The sequence below is a fragment of the Suricata suricatta genome, chromosome 2 (assembly GCF_006229205.1).
Source record: "Suricata suricatta isolate VVHF042 chromosome 2, meerkat_22Aug2017_6uvM2_HiC, whole genome shotgun sequence".
In the NCBI taxonomy this organism is placed as follows: Eukaryota; Metazoa; Chordata; class Mammalia; order Carnivora; family Herpestidae; genus Suricata; species Suricata suricatta.
This window is the reverse complement of record NC_043701.1, coordinates 170,778,921-170,805,077: the sequence shown is the minus strand read 5'-3', so window position 1 is coordinate 170,805,077 and position 26,157 is coordinate 170,778,921. Positions and strand designations below refer to the sequence as shown.

Genomic DNA, 26,157 nt, shown 5'->3' with positions numbered 1-26,157 from the left:
CCACACGGGCACGAGCCCCACTCTGCTCCCTCACTCCCGGCACGCTGCGCTGTGCCCCCTCTCAGAATCTCTTAGCGTGGGCCCGGAACTGTGAACAGACAGCAATTACCGTTGAAACAATCCGTCTTACCTCTGTAGCGCCCTCCGTATACACAGAACAATGGTAACTAACTTTCTTCTTTGGGGGGCGGGGGGCGTGCTGGTATCTGGCACCCTAGGAATGGGAGAAGAAAGGAACAAGTTAGGAAACAAGCTTCGTCTAAAGACTTCCCTGCCATCATGGACCTTGGTGACAATCCTGCTTCATTAGTCTTTGCTCGGAAGAAAAAAGACTGTGGTCCTGTGGGTGGAGAGCACAGGCTAGGAGGCGGCTCTGTCCGTTTTCGGAGCCAAAGGAAATAATACAGAACAACAGGAAGGCCTCTCTGGAGACCTGCGTCTACTGAGTGGGAACAGTCCTTTGCTGTATTCGGGGGTATTCCGTGTTTCTTCTCTGAAGTTTTCATCGACTGCTTTATCAAGCTTCGTAAGTAGTGGAACGCTTCTGCTGGTGAGACATTGGTGGGAGAGAAACCCAGGTGGCAGGAGCCTGTCCCACTGGTCGTGTGGCGTTGGTGACCGAGAAGACCTGAACTCCGGACTGTCATCTCTCATCCAAGTGTCTTCAACATTCGCAGGCCCGACGCCGTCTTCTGTGGCTTTGCCACAGCTTCGACCCCAACCGTGCAGAGCCATCGGGGACGTGCTTTTTGAGAGACCCGGTAACAGGGGAGACTATTTGGGACCAGGCTGAGGTGCTGTCCCACAAAGTTCAGCCTCAAGCAGGCCTGAATCAGTTGCTTTGAAATAAAATTTTAAGTGATGCTGTATTATATAGGAAAAAAAATGTTTAAAATTCTTGTCATTTAGAAGAGCACAAAGAGTCTTTTTGAGATTTAAAAGTATCTTTTTGAGAGCGGACTTCTTACGTTACCATAGGAGAGGAGACTACCCAGTGTTTACAGAACCCGTCCTGTGGCCAGGCTGTTTTTAAGGGAAAAGTTATTTAAGTTCTGCTTAATGTCCAGGCCCCTTCCGTGAAGAAGGTGGTGAATTTTGTTTCGGGTTGACTCGCTCTCCTCTTCAATTTGGCAGTGCTGTTCTTCGTGTCTTCTCTTCTGATGCGTCTGTTGTGGTTTAACACCGACTGAAACATTTCGTCCTTCACTTCTGCCTCGTTCCGGGGAGGGGGGGGCGGTTAGCAATGAGAGTTCTCTAACACTGGTTCCTGAGAACTAAAAGTCTTCCATTTCTATGGTCTCTCTAATCCCAGGGCATTTAATTTCTTTGTCCCATCTGCTTGGTGTCCTTTACCAAGTGACGAGTTTGATTTTTTTTTTTTTAATAAAACGTTAATTGTATTTTGGGTTTTTGTTATTTCATAGAATCACTGGGGGCAGGGCCTGGCCTACCTCAAGGGGGAAACATCCTGGTTATTGACCCACTTAACTTCAAAATACGTGCGGTAAACGCTGGTGGGACATCCCAGTGCAATCGTAGCATCCATAAGGCTGAAAGAGAAAATCTTCCGCAGCGAGACTGTGTACAGAACACAGAGGAAACATATGCGATCAGCTTCTGCAGGTACGTGACTGAAAGTCAACACTCCTGGAAGCTAAACACACTCCGAGATCACTCTCGGGGCAAAGAAATGTACCAATGCTGGGAAGGCTGCCTGAGGAGTAAAAGTTCCACGCGTGAATGCCCTTACGTAAGAAGGACAAAATCTGGCTCATTGAAATGACTAACAAAAAGACAACCTAAAAAGACCTTAAGTTTGAGGAATATGTATTTTCCATTTTATAAGGTTAGCATAGTTCTGATACCAAAACTCCAACACAAATCGCCAAAGAAAAACCAAATCTCATTTTTGGGACAAAAATGAAAAAAAAAAAAAACCACCTTAATATTGCAAGTGAATTTCAACAATGTTTAAAGAATCATGCATCACGACCTGATGACATTTATCCATGGAAGCGAATGTGGTTCAACAATTAAAAATAGACTAGTGGGTCCTGTATGATATGAACAGATTAAACGTGAAAGAACAGCATCTCAAAGGAGGTCGAAACACATACCACAAATCTCAATTCTCCTAATAAACATTCTTAGTAATCCAGGAATAGAAAGAAGTATTCCTAACCTGATAAAGTAATCCACAATAACACCACAGAATGATGGGACAGTGTTTCAGGGCCAGAACCAGATACCACTGCTTTTTAAAACATTATTCTGGAGGTCCTAGAACAATGCAAAATGAACAAAGTACTAGCATAAACATCAAAAGGAAGAAACAAGATTGATTATTTATAAATACCTTTCTAGAAAACCAAATTAACTATAGGACTAGAGCATCCAGCAAGTTGGCTACAATCAGAATCATGCAGAAAATGACATTTATGACCTCTATTTGCACTTTTAATTTTTCAGAGAACTTTTTTTTTTAGTTTGTTTTTAATGTTATATTTCTGAGAGTGTGAGCAGGGGAGGGACAGAGAGGGGGGAGACACAGAACCTGAAGCAGGCTCCAGGCTTCAAGCCTGGCACAGAGCCTGATTGAGGGGCTTGGACCCACGAACTGTGAGGTCATGACCTGAGCCAAAGTCGGACATTTAACCGACTGAGCCACTCAGGAGCCCCTAGTTTCAAGTTTTTATTTAAATTCTACTTAGTTACGGGCACCTGAGTGGCTCAGGAGGTTAAGTGTCTGACTTTGGCTCAGGTCATGATCTCGGTGTTTGTGAGTTTGAGCCCCATATGGGGCTCTGTGCTGACAGTTCAGAGCCTGGAGCCTGCTTTGGATTCTATGTCTCCCTCTCTATTTCTGCCCCTCCCGCTTCGCACTGAGTCTCTGTCTCTCTCAGAAACTGAATAAACTTTAAAATTTTTAAAAATTCTAGTTAGTTAAAAAAAAAAAAAGGCCAGTGTCTTTTAAAAGAAAAAATGGCTTGGCTGGTTAGGCAATAAAACGGGAATTCTCTCTGCTGCTATGGGATGCCGAGGGGGTTGGACTACTCAGAAGCACCCCACCTAGAAAAGGTTAAAAAAAAAAAAGGCTTAAGCTCTGGGATCTAAAAATAGAAACCTGTTTAATGTATAAGCCCAGAGCCCACAGGTCTGTGTTGATTTTTTTTTAAAGTCAAAGCAATTCAAATGGGGTGTCCAAAGCACCTGTGCTGTAAAATGATTAATCTTGCTGTTAAAGACTATGGGGACGTGTAAGTTCTCTGACATCACCTTCAGCACCTGCCAGGTGGACCTATGACCTTGCTCTGATGTCACCTGCCCAGGCTAAAGTAATAACAGAGTGAAAATACCCTTGAACACAAATGACTGTCGTGATGGTGCTTGATACACCGGACCTTTCACTTGTAATGTCTGACGATACCATCAGATGGCCTCTTCAGGTACTTTAGGTCAGGGTAGCCTTGAATACCTGCATGTAAGACACTTACATTACTTACACGATACAGAAAAGATGAAGTGTCTGGAGTTAGGTCACAGCTCCACACCGGTTTCTACTGAAAACCCAAAGGGAAAGGACACAACCAAGGGAAAGGACTGATTCCTACCTTAAACGGGGGTCAGTACCTAGTTTGCCAGAAAACAGCCCAACAAAAAGCCTTTTTGCCACACGGGTCCTGCTAAATAAGTCAACATCAATTCTTGAAACATTCCTTTACTGAGAAGCAAAGCCACTTAGATGACATAAGATCAAATGCTTAAAAAAGCCAACACCCTCCAGGTTTCTTTATGCTGTATTTAAGAATTCCAATTCTCTTTGTCCTAAAAAAGCAAGCAATAGCCCTCAGGGCGTCCCCCTAAGTAATCCCTCAAGGAAGCCCCTCCGCATCTTCACCTGCTCCCCGCCCCCCGCCACCATAGTCAAACAAGTTGGTTAGTGGTCACAATCCAGTCTGGAGCCTTTCTAGGTCTTTGTCACGCACAGATCCAGTCACCAGAATAAGTCACAAAGGCCACACAAGCCCCTTGTCAAACCAAAAGCAACCGCATGCTTTTTCCATCTTGAATGCCGTGGCTGCAGTGATCCAAACACGCCAGTCCGCGCCTCCTCCTCAGTGTTATCGCCCCAACGACATCCTATTTTAGCCTCTGCTGAGAGCCCAAGGCGCTTCGAACAGGCCACCGGGGGTCTCCACGCTCCCTGGTTTCTCCCAGGGGAAAGCTGGCAGACAACAGGAGCTCACTAGGGCACAGGCCCAGAAAGCAAATCCTTACACATCAAGATTTTCAACGTCAGCATTAGTGGCGGAATCAGGCATCGCCATGTCCCTAAGTAGCATGGTCTGCAGCTGGGACAGCTCTTCTCTGTGGTGGACGGAGTGTGGGAGGGTTCGTCTGCATGGAGCTGGAGGCGGACACTCAAAGGACCGCAGATGCTCCGCGGAGGCCCGGCGCGATTTCAGCGCCCGTTGTGCCCAGTCCTGAGCAGTTGCTGGGAGGGGTCTCTGTGGGAGCCCCGGGCCTTAGGGGCATCTCCTCTCAAGGACCCTGGGAGAGAAGGGAACCTTGAGAACAGGAGGAGCCTCTGAAGCATCTTCTCAGCCAACTGGCAGCCTGTGGACCCTGCGTGGCTCTCCCTCCACAGCCCAAGCGTCGGAGCCCTTCAGGTCCACTCCCCAGCCTCAGGCAGCGACTGGAAACCCAAGGCTCCCAGGGGCATCGCCTTCTGTTCGCTGGCTCCCCTAAGTTGCAGTTCATGAGCAGGGGCCACAGTGGGCCGGTAAGCCTGCCCAACATCACTATCTAGTTCCGACCTCTTGTTTCCTGGACAGTTACCGTTCTCTCCTCAAACCTCCAGGGCCTCCCGTCACCCTCGGCTGATGGCCATTCCTCCCAGTCACTGAGCGGAGAGAACTGCTCAAACAACAACTCCCCTCAGCCTCTACCCCCATCCTCTCCCCACCAGCCTGCATCTGTGCTCGCGTCCTCTGCCTTCCAGACATTTCCACCCCCACTGCTCCTAGCCCAGGCCCCTCTGGGAGACCTTCCCCTCGTATATGCTCAGCACCCACACACTGCCCGTTGCACCTGCTCACTGTCCATCTCCCCCACGGGCATGTGAGCTGCGGGAGGACAGAACCGCTAGTTTACTGCCATGTCCCTACCACCTAGAGCCGCGCCCGGGATGCAGGAGGCCCCACAGAATGTTTCTGGAACGACAAACAATAGTGTGAGTCATTCTGTTGAGTGAATGCCCTAGAACCTGCCTTCAGCGGAGTCCCTGGGGCTCAGCCAGTCTCAAGGCCACCCCCAGCTCTCACATGCAGAGCGAGAGCCCCACTTACGGTTCCCACAGTGGGGGCCCTGCCAGCCAGCCTGGCACTCGCAGCGGTAGCTCCCGTTCTGCAGGATGCAGGAGCCCTCATGCATGCACGGGCTGGGTTTGCAGATGTTCACAGGCCGCTTGGCTTCTACAAGGGAGAACGCGCCCAGCAGGCCCAGCCCGGGTCAGCCCCCAGGCCCCCTACTCTGAGGAAGCCCAGAGCAGAGGTGAGACCCCCAGAGGGGCATCTTGAACCTCTCCGTGTTTCCGTGGGCCCTTGAACAACAGCTTGGAGGTTAGCACACAGCTGGGGCCCCACATTGCCTGGCCAGGTCACGGACCCAGCTTCCACACAGCTTGCCTTCCCTACTGCACAGACTCTAATGTGCTGTGCACATAGCGGTGTTTACTATTATCATGGACACACTTTTACAACAGCAGAACGAGGTCACTGGCAAAAGGATGCCTGGGGTCAGGCTGGCCTGACTGTGTGTCTCTCTTCCCAGCTCTGTCACTCACTACCTAGGTCAGTGTCATCCCGGGTCCTCAGACTCCTGGGGGAATCTGCAGGTATCCTAGGGATGTCGTCTGTTCAAATGAGGTGCAAAAGCTCTCAAGCTTGGAGACCGGGATTTTCATTAAATTCTCTGCCCCACAGATGTCAGATAGGGTCAACTGTGGCCGTGAGCGGGGGATTTAGCACCGAAGCCAGCACGTGGACAGCGCCGGGTAACTGGGAGGTGCTGCCATCCCTGTCATGATGTACCCAAGGGCACAGGTGGAGTCCCCCCGCCACATCCCCCCCGGAAGTGGCAACGAAGGGTGTGGCTCCCCCACTCACCTCCACATATCCACTCGATGAGCGCGTCCTGGTGGTACCTCAGGTCTGCGTAGGTGGCCACGTGGATCAGGGAGTCCCGGGGACCCGCGAGCCTCCGCAGCGCCTCCCTCAGCACAGGCCCCACGCCCAGCACCAAGACAGAGACGCCATCGTCCCTCAGCTTCTGGACGGGGACAGCCGCGTCCTCTGCCCCCACCCCACCTGTGAGCACCACCACAGCCTTGGGGACACCAGGCCGGGCACCCCTCTGGACCGTCATCACTTTGTCATGGGTGTGCAGCAAGGCTGTGCCTGCCGAGCCCACCCCGCCCAGGTAGGGGGCCTGGCTCACGGCCCGCAGCACTGCGGCGCGGGTGACATGGGCGTCCAGCCCGAAGGCCGTCCGGACCCGGCTGCCGAACACCACCAGGCCGACCTGTGTCACGTCTGGGTTCACGTCAAACCGGAGCGTGCAGTTCCTCACGAAGCTCTGCATCTGAGCGAAGTTCTTGGGCCCCACAGAGGCCGAGGCATCCAGCATGAAGACCAGGTCCAGGGACTGCGCCTGGCAGCCTGTGGGGGCCAGCACGGTGAGCCCGGGGCAGTCTCTGCCCAGCAGAGCCCCCTCTTCCCTGCCCCAGGCTGGCAAGATGGGGGCCGCTCTGGGTTGGGTCAGCCAGTCGGCCCACCTCGGTTGCCATCCTCCACCCCCACCTCAAACAGGAGGACACACAAACACCAGGCGAGGCCATGTTCCCAGACTTCCCAGCAGATATGGCTTGGACCCGTGGCCACACCAATCTATGGGGATGTGGTAGGAAATAACTGTACAGTTCCCCAAATCTGTCCTCAAAGGGGAGTCACTTCCCTTCTCCCCACTCCTGCTGGCTGAGAAACAAGGACCTCGGACCCAGAGGTGGAACAAGACAGCCAAGCTGCCCTGCTGGCTGGGGCCACACTCACCTCCTAACTGTGAGAGAAAGAAATGTCTAAATCAGCTGTAAGCCACTGAGCTCTGGGGACCCTTTGTGACAGCAACTCACCTGCATTCTCATCCAGTCCCTTACCGGGCACCCTCTGTGTGCTATCAACTGTGCTCCAGGCCCTAATGATACCAAGTGGTTAAAAGGGGCCCATGCCTCCCCTCAATGGGCTCAGTGTCTGTGGGGAAACAGCCAGGAGGCCCACACAGAATCACAAATTACGTGAGCAGGCATGGGAGGCTGGGGGACAAGCCAGGGTACCCTGAGAGGGACAAGCAGGAGCAACATAAGGAGGTTGGGAGACGGCAGGGTCTCTCCGTGAGGAGTAAGTGTGGGCGGAGGGCTGGGTGCTGTTCTGAGCAGGGAGAGGACTGAGTGGTGGTTCCCTGCCCTGCTCCCTGTGCTGGCGCAGCAGAGAGAGCTGAGGAAGCCGTCACCGGGAGCTCGCAGAAGCCAGCGGAAGGAGGCTGGGGTTTCTGCCAAGTGCAGAGGGGGCAGCCTGTGAATCAGGCCTATCAGGTTTCAAACCCCACTCCAGCACAAGGAGTATCTGAGTAACTGGCAGCCCAGGGGAGCCTAAGACAAAGCAATGGCCAGCTAGAACGTAGGGTCCTGGACAGCATCCCCAGAACCAAAGGGGGTCGCTAGGTAAACACTGAGATCTGAACTTTAGCAAATGATATACTGATGGATTCGTTAGTTGTGACGCACGCACCCTGTATGAGCACCCTACCAGACCTGCTACCGCGGAGCCCTGGGACTTCACCTGGCGGTGGCTGGCTGCACAGCTTCTCCTGCAGTTCAGGGATTTGGCGGAACAGGTCATGCGGGCCCGTGTAGACCAGGACGCGCTCAGGGCCGCCTGTGATGTCCTCCAGCTCCGCCCGCACGGCCTCAGTGCCCACGCCCAGCAGGAGCAGCTCCCGGGCCCGGGCACGACGCGCTGGACCGGCCACGTCATCCTGGGAGGGTGACTCGGTGAGCAGGACCACCGCCCTAAGGGGACGGTCCTGGCCCGTCCTGGTGGCGCTCCCAAAGCCGCGCTCGGCCACCTGTCGCAAGGCGCGGCCCGTCAGGGTGGCGCCCCCGCCGAAGGGGATGCCGTCCAGGCTCCAGAGCAGGGCCGCCACGTCCTGGTACTCGCCCACGGGCACGGCCACCGCCAGCTCCCCGCTGTAGCGGGCCACACCCACGCGGGCCCGGGAGTCCTCGCCCAAGGAGGCCTGCACAAACCGCTTCACGAAGGCCTTGGCCCGCAGGAAGCCCTCCGGGGTGGTGCGCCCCGAGCCGTCGAGCAGGAAGAGGACGTCGACTCTGCATTCAGGGCTCAGCTTCGGGGCTGCGGGGATCACGAAGGCCAGCAGTCATGCTATGGCCACCTGGAGCATGGAAGCCTCCGACCCACCAGAGCTGCCCGTCCCCAACATGGGGCAGGAGACCCCTCCCGCCCAGGAGTAGGCGGGGCGACAGGGGCCAGGGCACAGGGCACCCAGTCACACAGGCCCAGACACGGCTCTCCTTCCTGGCTCTCACTACCCATCTCGGTCTGACCACTTTTTAAAAGGTAAACTATAATCTAAAACTTTCCTGTTACGATGCGTGCTTCATATGTCCCTATGAGAAATTTTAGTTTACCTTAAATCATGAAGATATGCCATGTTTTCTTCCAGAAGCTTCTCTGCTTTGCCTTTTACATTTAGATCTATGACCCATCTGGAACTGATCTCTGTGTAACTTCTGTGAGGTAGGAGGTCAAGACTGTGTTCTTCCAGAGATCTCCAGTTGACCCAACACTACGTTTTTTGAGTTATTAAGCATTTTTTACAATAAATAAAATATATTTTAAAAAGTTAACGTTGAATAAACGCCTACTGTGTGTTAAGCATTGTTACAAAGCACTTTCCATCTACCTTATTTAAAATGCCCCACAAGCCTACAGGGTAAGCCTATTGTAATTTTCATCTCACACCAGGGTTTAGGCCCTTTGCTCCTTTTCCTACGAGAGGGGAGAGGAGACCCTGCCCAGAACCAGGACTGAGAGTCGGGCTGGCGTCGGCCGGCATCTGAACTCAGCAGCGCTCGAAGATCAAGCAGTGGCCATTCTAAAGATGAGAAGCCAGGAGCCGCTGATCTCCCCGGGGCATCACCACCTGAGGTATTTATTCGTGGAGCGCTCAGAGGCTGTCTCACATGAAACAACAGATCAGCAGTGTGCCTGCAAAGTGGGGCTCTAAAACCCAAGGGCTAGTTTCTACCTAGTAGCCAGCGGGGTGGGAGGTGGGCAGGGGGAGCCCAGGCTCCAGGGCTCCCCAACAGCCGGTCTTAGACGTCCCATGCATACGTACCGCAGTTAGCCTCCCCTCCGAAGGCTGGCGGGCAGAGGCAGTGGTACCCGTCCAGTCCTTCTGGAACACATGTGCCTCCATTCTGGCAGGGCTGCGAGTCACAGGCGCCTATCAGAGAGATGCCCATTAACAGCCTAGCACGTCAGCTCAGAGGCATGATAGGGTTTGGCCAGAGGTGTGACTCTAGTAAACCACCCTGTCCCCCACCAGGGCCCAGCTCCCCGCTCCCCCCCCAGGACCACTAGGAAACTAGCCACAAAGTCTGTGGCAAAGAGGGGCCAGAAAGTGAGCGAGGAACGTAAAAGAGGGGCCAGGTAGTGGATGTAAAGGACACTCAGCGGTGGGCTCCATCAGGCCCTGCGTGAATTACAGGCTCCATGGATCCTGGGCTGCTATGGACTCAGTTGTGTTCCTCCAAATTCATATGTGTAAGTCCCAACCCTCAGCACCTTAGGATGTGCCTGTATTTGGGGAGGGCCTTTAAAAGAAAATTAAGGCTAAATGAGGTATCGGGTGGGCCCTAATCCAGTCTGACATATCAGAGTAGGAAGAGACACCAGCCACGTGCAGAGGGAGGCCACATGAGGACGGGGAGAAGACTGCCACCTACAAACTGAGCAGAGGGGCCTCAGAAGCAACAGAACCTGCGGATAGCTTCATCTTGGACTCCCAACCTCCAGAACTACGAGCAAGTAACATTTCTGTTGCGTAGGCCACCCGGCCGGTGATACTCAGTTACGGTGGCCCAAGCTAACTGCACAACATGGCATTATACCCCCGCCTGGCGACGAGACCCAGAAGGGCTCCCAGAGGCTGCAGTGAGTTACTGGTGTTGGAGCTGAGCTCAACAAGGATGAAAGTCTCAGGAGGATCATGGTGCCAAGCGGGTGTCCGTAAGATTCAGGCAACACTGTGGTGTGGAGAGTGCCATTCCTCAAGTGCTATGTGGTTGCTCTTAATGGCCTCCGCTGGCTGGCACAGCAAAACGGTGAGCCTTTTGTGTGTGGGGCCAATGGATGGGTCCTCCTCCATCTACTTGGGCACCTTAATTAGCCCCTCCACGCCCCAGCACCCTCCCCAGAATAGGGATGATGAAAACTTGTTCCACAGACTTACTGTGAGGGTCACATGAACTAACCCATGGAAAGTCTTAGCACAAAGCCTGGCACGAACCAAACACTCCATAACGTGTTAAGACAGTATTTGCTTTGGGATGTGAGGTCCAAATGACGGGCACTGTCTCTTTCAAAGGGGCTATTTTACACAGGAAACCGCAGCTTGTGACAAAATTGGGCCCATTCTGAACTGGCCTATCGATGATACCCTTTGGTCAATATCTGAGCTCCTTTCAATTCCCTTGTCAATTACTATAAAATGCAGATAATACCATGTGACTTCCCTCCCAGAGATACAGAGAACAGACGAGATCTTCATGAATTCATGTATCATATAAGCAAAGGACTTTCTAAGCAGCTGAGTGTGGTCACCATCAGAATTGGTGATTGCTGTCCTTTCTACATAAAACTGTAGAAAACATGGTGGTCCCATCACTGCAATTAAAGCGTATGTTTATTGAATGTAGAATTTTTAGGCTAACTCTGGGCACCCAGGCCGGCTACTCTGTCAGCCCGTGTACAACAGAAACAACCAGGGGTGCATTACCACCACCAATAGTAGCCTTTAATTGAGCAGCTCCTATGTGTTAGGTACTGTGTTAAGCACCATACACGCATGATCTCATTTCATGAACACTGCCCGATGAGATCAGTTCTCTAACAATCTCCTCATTCCAGATGGGGAAACTGAGGCTCAATGACTAGAAGCTCAGATAGCTGGAAGCGGGTAGAGCTGGGGCTCAAACCCAGGTCACTGCTTCCAAAGCTTTTTGCTCAAACTTCAATTTTTTTGTGGGGGGAGAGGCTGCAGAGAGACAACGAGCATGTGTGTGTGCAAGCACACACAAGTCGGGGACAGGCAAGCAGGAGGACAGAGAATCCCAAGCAGGACTCCATGCAGAACTCCATCTTGAGAACCATGAGATCATGACCTGAGTTGAAATCAAGAGTTGGACGCTTAACCAACCAAACCACCCAGGTGCCCCTCAAACTTTAACTTCTGAGGGAAAACACCACCTACTTTCAGTTCCCTTTATGGTTCAGAAGAATGCAACATGGGAACTTTAAAACGAGATGTCCCTCTTTCCCCCTGCCCCTCCCTCTGGCCCTCACACTGGTCAGAGTGGCTAAAATGAACAAATCAAGAGACTACAGATGCTGGCGAGGGTGTGGAAAGACAGGCACCCTCCTACACTGTTGGTGGGAATGTAAAGTGGTGCAGCCGCTCTGGAAAACAGTGTGGAGGTTCCTCAAAAAACTATCCATAGAACTCCCCTATGACCCAGCAATAGCACTGCTAGGGATTTCCCCAAGGGATACAGAAGTGCTGATGCATAGGAGCACATGTACCCCAATGTTCATAGCAGCACTGTCAACAATAGCCAAAACATGGAAAGAGCCTCAATGTCCATCACCTGATGAGTGGATCAAGAAGATGTGGTATATATACACGATGGAGTATTACGTGGCAATGAGGAAGAATGAAATCTGGCCATTTGTAGCAAAGTGGATGGACCTCGAGGGTGTCATGCTAAGCGAAGTAAGTCAGGCGGAGAAGGACGGAAACCATATGTTTGCACTCATAGGTCTAACAGGAGAAACCTAACAGAGGGACACAACCCATGAAACTATTGAATACTGAAAACGAACCGAGGGCTAAAGGGGAAGGGGGGGATGGTCATGGAGGGGGGCACTTGTAGGGAGAAGCACTGGGTGTTATATGGAAACCAACTTGACAATAAACTATTAAAAAAAAATAGTAAAATAAATACAACGGTACGTCAAAGGGACCACCAAACCCCGGGTAGAAAGTGCCACTGGCTCTCCTTGCAGGAGACGGGCTCCTTGCCTCATCAGGAGTAACAAATCCATAAGTGACTGATGCCAACACAGTTGAGTGCAATTTCTATGCTGCCAGGTCAGTAGGGTACACTAGACCCCCAGGTAAGGAGCAGGGAGGCCCACTGGGGGAAACAGGCTGAATGATGCCTAATAGTATTGGTGAGTCACCCTGTTTGCTTTGGGACCTTGTAGCTGATGAAGGACTTCTGTGGGCGTCACCTACTGAATCTTCACTAGGAACCCATTTATGACATCCTCTATCATACAGAGCAGGGAAATGGGGATCCCAGGCATGGGAAATCTGTGTTAGAGAGGAGGAAACTGAGGTCTGGAATTGGGGCTGGATGTGAGGTATTCTGTCTGCAAGGCTGGCGCTCCACGCACGCCCTTCTCTGCGTCTTGTCATGCAAGGGGCATGGGTTAAGCAAAGAAGATAATTCCACAGTCTTCACTCCATTCTTAGTGAAAAACACCGCTGAGCAAAGGAGGAATGAGTGCAGTGTGAGCCTGCCCCTCGTCCTGCCCTCTGAAATGTCGGTCTCTGCCCGGGAGCTGGGTCCAACCCCACCCTCTGCCCAGGCATGCAAACACATCCTTAGAAGCCAGCCTAGTCCCAGGGCCCAGAAAGAGCTAGAAAATCCAAGAGGCCGACTGTACCTGGGCAGGTGGTCCTGTAGCAGGTGGCAGGGTGGGTGAGGATCACTCTCTTCCAGCTATCACCCAAGGGAACAAACGGAAGAGAGCAAAAGTTTAAGAGGAAAGCAGAGACCTGGAAGGTGATTTGAAACCGCTAAAAGCTGACATGAGATTCCAATGCAGATATGGGCCAAGAAAGACGTCTTTCTTCCTTGATTCTCCCCCAACTTTTATCTGCACATAGAATACGGAAGATTCCAAACTACCCAGAAACAATGTTTTGTTTTGTTTTTTTTTAGTGTAAGTTGGCGATCATGTCAGAATTTGGAAATACCTGTGCTCAGAATCAGAACGGTTGGAAGAGCTTTCTATCAGGAGTTATTTTCTGGGGCCAGCACAATGCAGCGGCAGAGGGGAGGGCAAGGAGACAGTGGGGAGGAGGCACCTGGCTTCAGGCTGTGCAGCTCCCCCAGGCTGCCCACCACAGGTACGGGCTAAGTGCGCCCCCTCTAGCGCACTTTTCCCTGGTGCAAAACATCCACTTGGGAAAAAAGCCAAGTCAATTACAAACTCAAGGAGTTACTGAAATCAGAAGTTTGCCAGCTGCCAGCTCATTAAAGAGAAATCTCCCTCTCCACACCTATGCCTAGTGACTTCGTAAGACCACAGATCCTAGCCCAGAAAGTTCTGCGGACTCCTCCCAGGCCTGAACTGGGAATCGGTGCTGTTAGAGCCGAGACCGACCACAGGGCTTTGCCTGGATCTGCGCATGGCACGTGGCTCCTTCCTGAGCTCCCTCGGGTCCGGACGCTATGCAAGGCCGTTCCTGCCCACTCTGCCAACACTGCCCCCAGCCCCCACCTGCCCATGCCCACCAGTCCCTCCGTTCCCTTTCTCTATAGCACTTATCACTGCCTATCAGTTTATTTTATGCATTGGCTTCCTTCACTATCGCCTCTCCTGCCGCTAGAGTGTCAGCTGGTGAGGACACATGGGTTCCTGGGACACTCGTGCTGATGCCCAGGACCGGGGACAATGCTAGGCCCAGAGTAGGCCCTCCATGTTTCTTGAACGGGCGAATCGACATAGCGCTAACTGCATGGGCGGACAGTTCTAAAGCCTCCAGTAGGAGTGCACTCTACGAACTCGCTGCCTGCTCTCCACAACCCTGTGCGCTGGGTACCACTGTCCTCCCCCTTTCAAATGTAGACAAAGGGAGGGGGAGGTTCCGAGCTCACGAGTGGTCCCTTAGCAATTAAAGGCTTAGCGGCCTGACTGCGCCATCGGAGCACACAGCCTCACAGTGTCCTCTACCCACCAGCTTCTCCTGGGGCTCCCAGCTCGGAATGCCTCTGTGTGGCATCACTGGGTTCCCATATCTTTCGAGACTGTTCAAGCAGAGGCCCTCCTCCATGACGCCCCAGGGAGGACAGACCCCATCCTGGCAGCACCTGAGACACCTGCTGGTGGTTGCTGTCCAGTGCCTCCTCTGGACCACGAGCTTCTTGGAGTCGGTGGCCATGCCTGTCCCCTCACTGCACACTGCTCCATTGCAAGTGAGCTCTCAGGACGAGTTCAGTGGGGAACAAAGAACTGCCTTCTTTCACCTGAATGCTTGCATTCTCAAGAGGGCCCCTGGTGGCCTCTGCCATGGCATGAGGCCCTCTCTTCTCTGACCCACGTGCACGGCATGGCCCTCCCCTGCCAAGATGGTCTCTGGACTTGCCGCCAGCCCAGCGTGATGGCTCACGGCTTCGTGGCCAGTCCATTTCATTGCTGGGTCTTCTGAGCCCATCACTGAGGACAGGCCGAGGGCCCAAGAGGCAGCTGGTTCCAACACGCACCCTGGCTCTCCAGAAAAGGCAAGAGGACAGGGCCACCAGCTGCTGGCCAGGTGTGTCAACTAGCTAGCTGCTACAGGCGGGCTCATCTGGGAATCTTCGAGAGAACGGCTGACCACCAGGCTCTAGAATGCCCGAGCTCCCGTTCTGACGAACGCTGCGTCCTCCATGGCCTCCCAACTGGAATTCACCTTGGACCATAAGCCTCCTGCCTCACTCAGCCCTATAAAATACAGACACAAACTACCAGACCACTATCCCCAGTCCTGACCACTGCCCTAGAGGACTGGCTTTGGCTCACGTAGTAGCCTTCCAGAATGGCTGTGGCCCTGTCACCCTCGGTGGTCACCAGGGGCGACCGGGCAGTATGTCTACAAGAGTCTGACACTGTGTAGCTATGGCCCCTCCTGCGATCCCACAGCTCTGTCCTTGTCTCCCTCCTCTGATCCGTCACACTCCGTGGCCAAGGCCCCACACAGCTGTTCTCCCGGCAGCACGGGAGCTCTCGTGGGGGGTCTCCCATCTCCACCCAGGCACGCCCTCGGGCGCTGACCCCAGACCATGTGGACAAACCTGGAGAAGGGACAGAGAGCTGCCAGCACGGCATCGGTCCCCCGCGATCCTCTCCAGCACAGGGCACTGCCAACGCGCTCCCTGACCGTCTCCAGCGTCCTGCGCTCACAGGGATGGGGCTGGACCCTGCAGTCTGTGTCCACAGGGCACAGGGGCAGAGAAGACGGGGTTGCCTCCCTCCCCCACCTGCGGCTCCACCACCCTCCACCCCGGCCACCTCCTGCCTCCTTCAGGGCTGAGCACACCAGGGGAGGGGCCCCGCTTTCCTGTTCGCCGGGCAGCCAGTCTCTGAGCATCCCTTCTGCACCCAGCATTTACACCTTGTGCACGTGTGTGTCTTTTAGATAACGTACTCTGCTCTAGCTCCTGGGGGACCCTGGTCATGACAACCCCGAGTGCAGAGACCTCACCCCAGCTGAAGTGTCCCTGCCCTGACTATGGCTTGGGAACTGACCCAGCTCTTCCTCCTGAGGTGGGGACAGGCACGGCGGGCCCCGCCAGGCCTGGGTCCCAAACCCTGAGCCCCTCTACCCCTCAGAGACAAGCTCAGGGTGCTGAGCTGAGAAGCGCCCAGGGCCCGACGCAGGGAGATCGACAGAGCAGAGCACCCCAGAGCCGAAGCTGTGAGACCGCCTTCCTCTTGCCCTCCCCCTCCCGGGGGAGCCTCCTGACCTCTTGCCTCAGGGAACCCTCCCCCCACCCCACTTCCACATGGGCGAGGCCACTCCTCCTCAGCCCTGGGGGCCTTACCTGGAGAGGCGACGGCGCAGAGGGCAGACCTGCTGAGGGTGCTTAGGAGGCCGTTGGTGGCGTCCTCCGCCTGCTCCGCCATCAGCAGGTGCTGCTCCCTCGGCTCGCTGGCCAGCGCATGCAGTTCCTCCCACCTGTCCCCAGGGCCCCCACAGAGAAGTCAGGAGCAGCTGACAGACCCACCCCCCTCCCCCTTCCTGTCCACCCATCGCCTACACCAGCCACATGACCCCGCTTCTCCAGACGCCACTTAGCTGCAACCTCACCCACCCAGGACGCAGGTAAGGTCCAGACATGAACCACAGAGAGGCCCTGAGGGTGTCCTCTCGTGGGTAATAAGGCACACAAGCCAGGGTTTACATTTGCACCGAGGAAAGCCACATCTCAGAAACATCAGTTCTTATTTGAGACACGGTCCTAACAGACTTGGTCGTCTGGTTTTGTCCCCCATAGCTGATGAGAAACATTTAACCAGAAAGGAACTGGGGGAACGTGGTTCTGGGTAATGGCGAGAGAGGAACGAGCAAGGGAAGCTACGGATAGAAAGAAAATACTTAAGGATGATAAATAGTGGACATAAGAACTCAACGGCCATCAACAGGAGGTTATGCAGAGGAAGGGGCCAGCACACATCAGTAGCCGGAGGGCACTGTGGTAAGGACCCAGCACAAAAATGACAAGTGAGATGATAAGCAAGGGCATGAAGAAAGTGCTAAATGAGGTTGAGAAACCTTTTTTTGAAATTTTTTTTTTTTTTTACTTTTTACTTTTTGAGAGAGAAAGAGAGACAGAGTGCAAGTGTGGGAGGGGCAGAGAGGGAGGGAGACACAGAATCCAAAGCAGGATCCAGGCTCTGAGCTGTCAGCACAGAGCCCAATGCGGAGCTCGAAACCATGAACTGTGAGATCAGGGCCTGAGCCGAAGTTGGACACTTAACTGGCTGAGCCACCCAGGCGCCCTGAGAAACCTTTTTAAGAAGACAGGGTAGTTGGTAATGTATTTAGAATCTTGTACATCAAGGAATTCAAGGGTGTCATGCTAAGTGAAATAAGTCAGGCAGAAAAGGACAGATACCATATGTTTTCACGCATATGTGGAACAGGAGAAACTTAACAGAGGACCATGGGGGAGGAGAAGGGTGGAAAATAGTTGGGGAGAGGGAGGGAGGCAAACCATGAGAGACTCTTGAATACTGAAAAACTGAGGGCTGAAGGGGGAGGGGGAGAGGGAAAGGGGGGCTGATGGAGGTGGGCACTTGTGGGGATGAGCACTGGGTGTTTTATGAAAACCAACTTGACAATAAACTAAAAAAAAAAAAAAGAATCTTGCCCATCAAAAACTCACTAAAACAGGCCAAGGTTTGGCAGTACGGCCAAAACTTCCACCTATCTCTAAAATTCACTATGTAAAACTCTCCACTCTCCTCTGCAGCCATGTAAACTAGACATTCCACCCAGTACCCAGGATGGCACCTGGCACGCGCAGAGCGTGGGAGGGGGGTGGCTTCTGAGCTCGGGCCTCACGGTCGCATTCAGGGGGCAGCGAGGCCCGGCCCCCGTCTCCCCACTCCCAGCCCGGCAGGTTTCCACAACAGCCAGGGCTGAGAACCAGCGGAGAAGGGGCTAAAAAGCATCAGCTTTTTAGTCTCATACACAGCCCACAGCAGTGGTTCTCAAACTTCAGTGAGCACCAGGACCACCGAGGGCCACGTAAACCACCGACGGAGGTGCCTCGCCCCAGCATTCTGGACTCAACGGGGTAGGCCCTAGTGTGTGGTGCCAAATCCAAGTTCTCACATGATGCGGATACTGCTGGTGCAGGGAGCACACTTTGAGAACTGCTGGTAGTAGTGACCTGGCCTTTCACCAGCAGCAAGAAGGTGGGTCAGGAGGGCCTGGGAACCCACGGGCCTCCTCAGATGGTCCCTAGGTCTGCAGCTCAGGACGCTGGGAGCTGAGCAACGTCTCTCCTGACCAACAGCTTCTTGATTCCTCTAAGCGTGGGGCTCTCAAAGTGTGGTCTAGTGAAGGTCCCCAAACTGTCTCACCCTCATCCGGAGCCAGTCAAGCATGGACGCTGAGAATAAACACCTAGAGACTACTGTACAGCAACTTTTCAGAGTCATTTTATGTCTACTGGATCAAGTAATAAACTTCTGAGTTTCCATTCTGTCTTCGTGTTTCACTTCACGATTCAAGTAATTCATTCTTTTTTTTTTTTTTAATTTCCCTAAAGTATTGGTCCCTGATAGATTAAAAGCAACCAAAACAGACTGGCCCCCCACCACAGACAGCCTGAGCAGCACTGCACGCAGCTAGCAGCTGGAGAAGCAAGCCCCGGAACGGACTATGTACTCCCACCACCTGGTAGGCTCCATCCTCACTGACAAACGGCTGGGCAACTGCGGTGTGGAAGGTACTCTGTTCGGCACTCTGTGGGGGGAGGTGGGCAGCGAGCGAGAAAGCGATCCCCTGGCCCCCTCTCTCATGTGTGGGGACACAAAAAGAGCCCACAGTAAGGCGGTGTGTGCTGAACACTCACCCACTGGCAAGGACAGCAGCAGCATGACGATGCCGGTGGTGGCGCAGCCCGGGAAAGCCCTGTGGTACTGCCCACGCTGGTCCCAGTGGGTCTTCCCTCTCTGCTCTCACTCCCTAGGTGGTCTCCAGGCTCTGAATGCTGTCCTCAACCTCAGTCTCTCTGTCTCTCCTCTCTCCTCTCTCCTATGGCCCAGACTCCTACACCCCGCTGCCGACCCAGCTTCTCTGCTCAGATATCCGATATGCACCTCAAACTTGATCTGAAAGGGAACTCCGCTCCCCTTATTCTTCCCCAGCAAATAGCACCACCTTTCGCTCTGGGGCTCAAGGCAAAATCCCAGACTCTTCCCATGTGCAGTTCGCCAGCCACTCCTCTGCTCTGCCTTCAGGACACAGCCAAGTCCAACCACCCCTTAGCAAGGTCCCCGCGCTTTGCTGCTACAAGCCACCACGATCTGGTGTGAGCCTCTCCAAAGGCTCGATTCCCCACCCCCCCACCCCCAGGACTGCTTCTTCTTGCACCTCAACCTGCCCGTCTATTCTCTACCTGGCAGCCAGTGCGATCTTCTAAAAAAGCTAACCAGTACGGGGCATTACCCCGGCTCAAAGCCATCTGAAGAGACTTCCCAGCCTACTCACAATATACTCTCAAGTCTTTACTGTGACCCACAGTCTCTAGACCTGACTCCAACCTACCCTTTCTACCCTGTTTCTTATAATTCACCCCTTGTTTGCTGGGTTCCGCACACACCCCCTGGCCGGCTGTCTCTTCCTATAGCACACCAAGCTAGCTATTGCCTCCAGGCCTCTGTGCATGGCATCTGTCTTGCCTGCTCTTTTCCCTGCTCTTTGGAAGGGTCACCTGCTTTACTCAAGTTTCTGCTCAAAAATCAACACAGACCTCCGGATCTAAAACAGCTGGGCTCTCTGCTCACCACTTTTTACCTCCTGCCCGGTACAATTAGACGAGTCCATGAATTTCCATTTCTGCCCAAATCAACTGGAGTCAAGTTTCTGGCGCTTATAACCAAGTATTCAGACTAAACTAAAGACCATGCACATTCTAGCACAGCACAGAGAGTGAGAAAAAGAGAGAGCCTGGAAGGACCAGGGTGGTTTGGCCAAATCCCCTCTCTTCCTGTGGCTGCAAAGTGTCTCCACAGTCCCCAGGGCGACTCAGAACAACCGAGGCTCTTACCTGGGAAACCGGACCCCGACAGCAAATATGGTGACACCTCTTTCCTTCAGCTGCTTGGCTGGCAGTGCCACGTGCCCTTGGGACCGCCCGTCAGTGACGACGATGAGGATCTGGGGCACGGAGGCGTTTCTGCCCCCCGGGAACCCTTTGCGCAGAAGGTGTTTCAGAGCGAGGCCTGTCTGCGTGCGCCCGCCTCTGAGCGCACACGGAAGGAGAAGACAAAGATGGGAGTCAGTCGTCCGCAGCCGTGAAGTGGGAACAACAACCTAGAACAATGGGCTCCTCCGCTGCTAGTGACAGCCGCCTTCGCCCAGCAGCAGTCAGAGTGACCAGCATGGGACATGCACCTTCTCACCATCCGAAACATTAACCATTCCTGTGCACAGAAGATTCGCCCTGCACATCTCTGCTGTATTACACGATGATGTCACTCTCTGGGTAGGTTTCTGGACTCTCTTCCCGCACCCCCCTGCCTCCAGTGCCAGCTCAGGGGCTGACGACCTTCGCCGTCTGTGTGTCTAACACCCACCTCCCATCTCTCCCCACCTGTATCATCCCCTTCCTGTTACGGCTCCTGTTGAGGTGCGCAAGCAGAGAGCTGAGCTTAGGAGAATCGCGTGACTCTGGAAGAGTGAAGGACGGGGCTTTGATCTGAGGGTCTGATGACGGTCACGGCTGCGATCAGGCCTTCCTAGCTCATTTCCGTCCAGGGTTGGGCGCTGCAAGGCTGAACTGTGGGCCTGCTTCCAGGCTGGGAGACATTACAGTGGTCCCATCTCATCACAGCCTAGTTAAGGGACTGTCTGCTGAGCTTGAAGTCCCAGTGCAGACGCTCTATTAACCCTTACAATCGGAGGCTCCTCAGGGGGCAGCTGCCAGCCCTCAGAATCGAACAGGCACAAAACTATTCCCTACAATGGGTTTCAGGCCAAACCTTTCAGTGAGTGGCAACCCATCCGACATTAGCCACAATGTCCAGGCTGATGGAATTACCACAGTTAACTGTACACGCAGAGAAAACCCTGTTAGATCATCATTCTGAAGGGCTAATCACAGACTGCAGATTTTGGGGGGTGCACATTTATTCTTACAGTGTCAATTAAGGCAACAATGCCCATCTCTCAGAGGGCCCTACAAGGACTCTTCGAATGTGCAACCATCCAACTGGCAAGAGGCTCGGGCACTGTGTGTGCGTGTGAATGCCTTCGTATCTGCGTGTGCCAGTGTGTACATGCTTCTTGAACTCAACACTAAAACTGCTCACTTCTCACGCAAGCCTGACGTGGTCTGCCTGTCCAGGCATCTCTCCTCCAAGCAGCTACTCAAGAGATCCAGGCTCCTTTCCCTCTGTGCTCCCCTTCCTCTCCAGCCTCAGAGACCTCTCCACTCAGTGAAGAGGGGAGGAAAGAGCAAGGAGCAGCATGCCTGGAAGATTTATGGACCAGGCCCAGAATATTCTTCACTTTTACTGCTTTCTGCTCTACATGAGCTCTTAACGGGCAATCTCTCAGTGGGGCTCCAATAAGTTAATGAATGCCAACAAAAGTGGGTAGCTCCTGGAATTAAGGCTTTGTCTCCCATATATCAGCCTGTGCATCAATTAAAAAGCTACTGTTTTCAGCCTACTGGTGCTTCTTGTGGACACTTTAAATGGAAGATAGTGAGAAGGAAACCAGGAAGTATAACATGATCCCATTCCTCAAGAACTGTCAGTCTGGCTGAAGAAGAAACAATTACCAACGAAAGGATGACAATAGCAAGAGTTCCGGGAGTGGGGGAGTCCTTGTAGGGAGGAGCTGTCAGGGACAGGCTCCAGCAGGGAAAGCATCTGATGGGGTCTTGTGGGTCAGGGGCTTAGGAAAGGAAGAGGCCACTCCAATCAGGGGAAGAAGTGTAAGCAAAGGCACTGGGGAACACCACGAGCCATGCCATGGGGCTGGTGAGCAGAGCTTGGGCAAGGGGCTTGTCCAAAGGGAATAGACCAAGGGTCCCCAGGTCTTCTCACACTGTGCTGGGTCACACATCACTACTGAGGAGAGCCGAGAGGGTTCTGTTTCTGAGAAGACTACTTACTACCTTTACCAAAGCCCTCATGTCTACGAAGAGTTCATCTCTGAGGCTCCTGGAAGCGCAAATGGTTTCCCACGTCTAAAGGATGATATTAGTACTGAGTTTTCACTTCATGCCAAATACTCTCCCTACCTGTTACTAACGATAATCCTTACAACTATGATAAAAAGTGCTAATATTATCCTCCTTTATTAGACGGGGAAACTCAGCCCAGAGGATAGTAATACTAACTGCTAATATTTCCAGAGCACGAGTGCCAGGCACCACTGGGGGGGGGGGGGGGGGGGGGTGTGTGTGTGTGTGTGTGTGTGTGTGTGTGTAAATGTGCTAAGCTCAAATAATTCTCACCACAGCTGAGATAGGGAGTTCAAGGAAAGGCCTTATCGAAGGTCACACAGCTCAGGAATAGGGGAGGCAGGACCTGAACCCTGGACCCTCTACTTCTAGGGCCCAAGTTCTTAGCCAAAATGTTACACAGCTGTCCAAGTCACTTGCCTCTCAACCAGTTAGTGAGGGGTCAGAACTGAATTTAAACCCAGTCAGGCTGATTCCAAAGCCAATGGTCTTCCTTCTCCAGGAACTGGCAAATTACAGCCTGTAATTTTTTGTAGAGAAAGTTATCCTGGGAAACAGCCACGCCCTTTCATTTATGTACTATCTACTCGAAGACCCTATGGCCAGCAAAGCTTGAAATATTTACTCTATGGCTCTTCACTGAAAAAGTCTGCTGGTCCCTGTGGTACACTATTCTACCTAACTGGTCACCATACTCTCTGCTCACCAAAAGCCAAGGTGCCCCATTGACCATGAACCTCCCTGGGCCTCCATGCCCCTGGCAGTATGCCCCGTGGCTGTGATTAGCGATCAAATGTCAAAGATGTGGAGTCTGGGCTCCCAACCCCACTGGTCTGTGGGGTGTCTGCCTTCCTATCCCTCGACACACAAATGCCTGTGCCGACGGTCCCTCTCCACTTCTGCTCCCTAACCCACCTTCCCCACGGGAACACTTTACCAGTCAGGTGAGATTCCCAAAGACTTCTGAACTCTGGGAAATGAGGAAAAACCCTGCCACCTCCATGTTCCTTATTCTGTGGAGCACTTCTTTTCTTTTTTTTTCTAATGTTTTGTTTTATTTTTGATACAGAGAGAGACAGAGCATGAGAGGGGGAGGGGCAGAGACAGAAGGAGACACAGAACCGGAAGCAGGCTCCAGGCTCTGAGCTAGCTGTCAGCACAGAGCCTGACGCGGGGCTCGAACCCACGAATGTGAGATCTGACCTGAGCTGGAGTCAGAGGCTTAACCGACTGAGCCACCCAGGCGCCCCTCTGTAGAGCATTTCTATCTGACAGTCTGTCCTGAGCTCAGGGTCTGGCTCCAGACAAGAGAGGTCTGAGGTCAGAGTCTCACCAAGATTTTTCTAATTTCTCTCCAACAGGACTAACCCAGGTTGAAAGCAATGGTTCACAGACAGACTACGGTCTTAGGGGAGCTGTGATTGCAACCAATGGACTTTTCCTGGTGGGGGCGGGTCTGGAATCTAAACATGTGGCCATCGTTATACTCGAGTGGGTAAGGAACATGGGCTCCAGAGTCGGTGGGGCTCAAATATTAGCCCTGAAATGTATTGGCCACGTACACTGGAAAAGGTAATGAGACTCGCTTTTCTTCCTTGCTAACGTAGGGAAAGTAACAGTATTATTAAATGCTACACCCAGTGCCTCCCAGGAGCTAGTGGGCACCCCATCAGTTTACCATAAACTAACTCGCAGTCTATTCCAAGAAGTTTATCTTTTGAGTTAGTCTCAAATTTCAATGAGCATAAAAATCCCTTGGGAGGTGGGAAAATGGAGACTCTCAGATCCTATCATCAGAAACTCCAAATGGTTGGGTGTGTGACCTGGCTGAGAATCTACATTTGAGGCCAGCCTCCCCTGCCCCAGTGATTCTGAAGCAGGGGGTCCAAGAAAGATTCTGAAAAACAATTTATTAGAAAACTCACTGTAGGGGCACCTAGTGGCTCAGTAGGTGAAGCACCCCACTCTTGATTTTTGGCTCCGGTCATGGTCTCACAGTTCAAGGGATCAAGTCCCACGTCCGGCTCTGAGCTGACAGCATGGAGCCTGCTTAGGATTCTCTCTCCCTCTCCCTCTCCCTCTCCCTCTCTCTCTCTCTCTCTCTCTCTCTCTCTCTCTCTGTCCCTCCTCCACTTGCACACACATGCACTCTCTCTCTCAAAATAAATAAACATTAAAAAAAGAAAACTGTAGGGAGAGGGATGTTAACTACAGAGGTTTCTTTCTCTTTTTTAAATCAACAGACAAAACTCTTGGAATCAATGTAAATGTGTCCTTTTAGGGGACTGATTTAACATACTATAATAGTTCAATTCATTGGGTCATTATATAGCCATTAAAAAGGATCAACATGAAAAATAAGGCAGCTTTATAAAAAATGCATATCAAAGAAGTTAAAAAATAAAGAGCAAAATGCTCTGTAATTACAACTATTCTAAAAGCGATGTTTAAATGTTAATGCAATTTGAAAGATGCCAGACAGCTCTGTGCTAAGGTACAGCGGTGAGTGCTATTTCTGGAGAGCTATCCAAACACAGGAAAACCCTGATGAAGCTACAGATGGGATCCAAAGCAATCACAGAAAACTCAAGAGTTGCGTGACCGTGAGATTAATGAAATGACCAAGGGAGCCTGCAAGCCAGCTGGCCATGAGCTCTGTGCATTTGGAGATTTTGCTGGCCATGCATTGTCTGATTTTATGTTATCAGGGGGTACAAAATTGGAAGGTTTTAGACAATATTATCTTTTTAAACTTTCTTAATGCAAATTGACAATAGGGGCAGCCCTTAGGCCGCCTGAAAACACACTTCAGGGGATCGATCGCCTTGGTCTGAAAAGGCCAGTATTCGGGCTTCTGGGCAGGGCTCTCCCAATCAGGCCAGCATTTAACATTTCACTACAGAAAAAGGGTAAAGAGCCCTGGAGAGGTTATCTCTCCCGCTCGGCCAACATTCCTCTGTACTGATTAATAATAACGTCTTAATGTCTAGTGTCCTCAGTGACCCTGCAACTGTGGCCAGAAAAGTACTTACTGCCTCCTGCCTCGTTTGCTGCCTCTTAACAGTCGTCCTAGGACACACGAGTCCTAACCACACGCAGTCCCCGGAGAAGGGTCGACCTTGTTCAGACACATAACGAGGCTTCTTTCCCCACCCGCGGTGTCCTCATCTGGCATATCTTTACTGAGTCTCTGGACTTCCTACGTTGTGACTAATACTCTCAAGCCCTTAGTCAGGGCTTCCAACACAGCTGAGAAGCAGCTCAACACACTGTTCACGGCCTGGGAGGGGAGGGTGGAAAGAGATGGAAAAGGACAGCTGGGGGAGGGGGGACCTAATGGGCAAGCAGCAGGACTCTGCGGTCCTGGCCAAGTCCCCTGCTCCTTCTCAACCTCAGCGGTCTCCTCCGTAAAATGATCCTAGCTGACCCCCAGAGGGCCTTTTGGAACCAGTTTGCTGCAATATGCTTAGTGTTTTCAGAAGAGAGTGGGGGCCAAATCATCCAGTCAGAGGCACCCAGACAAAGGTCGACTTTCAGTCTCGAACTGAAGCCCACAGGCCAGTTTTTCTTCTGCAAATGTTAGCATGCATCTAATGGGTATAAACATGTTTTTGTAATAAGATGTTTTGTCAATAATGATAGAATTCATATACCAAAAGTTTTAAATATTTTAAATTTTAAAATACTTTTTAAAGTTTATTTATTTTGAGAGAGAGAGAGAGAGAGCAAGGGAGGGGCAGAGAGAGAGGGAGGGAATGAGAATCCCAAGCAGGTTTTGCACTGTCAGTGTGGAGCCCAATGTGGGGCTCAAGCTCACTAACTGCAAGATCATAACCTGAGCAGAAATCAAGAGTCAGATGCTTAACCAACGGAGCCACCCAAGTGCCCCAATAATCACCCTTTTATTAAAAAAAATTTTTTTAATTTTAATGTTTTTTTTAATTTATATTTTTAGTGTTTTATTTATTTTTGATAGAGAGAGACAGAGCATGAGAGGGGGAGGGGCAGAGAGAGAGGGAGGCACAGAATCTAAAACAGGCTCC

At 52.3% G+C, this 26,157-nt stretch overlaps 2 protein-coding genes across 6 annotated transcripts in view; one reads left to right on the top strand and one right to left on the bottom strand.

The window, feature by feature from the left end:
- AFAP1L2 (actin filament associated protein 1 like 2) overlaps positions 1-1,469 on the top strand; it is a 39,138-nt gene extending 37,669 nt beyond the window's left edge. For 3 of the 5 annotated variants that reach the window (XM_029932614.1, XM_029932613.1, XM_029932612.1), the window contains exon 19: positions 219-1,469. In XM_029932614.1, coding sequence (XP_029788474.1) covers positions 219-245 — 27 coding nt within the window. In that variant the 3' untranslated portion in view covers positions 246-1,469. The remainder of the gene's footprint in view (positions 1-218) is intronic. The other 2 variants (XM_029932616.1, XM_029932615.1) reach the window with 1 other exon arrangement.
- A 2,233-nt stretch (positions 1,470-3,702) lies between these two features.
- Positions 3,703-26,157, bottom strand: part of VWA2 (von Willebrand factor A domain containing 2) — a 42,082-nt gene continuing 19,627 nt past the window's right edge. The window contains exons 6-14 of the mRNA XM_029916903.1: positions 19,970-20,164; positions 16,232-16,365; positions 15,482-15,614; positions 13,089-13,144; positions 9,475-9,582; positions 7,896-8,468; positions 6,168-6,719; positions 5,349-5,474; positions 3,703-4,551 (exon numbers count right to left, since the gene is read on the bottom strand). Coding sequence (XP_029772763.1) covers positions 4,463-4,551; positions 5,349-5,474; positions 6,168-6,719; positions 7,896-8,468; positions 9,475-9,582; positions 13,089-13,144; positions 15,482-15,614; positions 16,232-16,365; positions 19,970-20,164 — 1,966 coding nt within the window. The 3' untranslated portion in view covers positions 3,703-4,462. The remainder of the gene's footprint in view (positions 4,552-5,348; positions 5,475-6,167; positions 6,720-7,895; positions 8,469-9,474; positions 9,583-13,088; positions 13,145-15,481; positions 15,615-16,231; positions 16,366-19,969; positions 20,165-26,157) is intronic.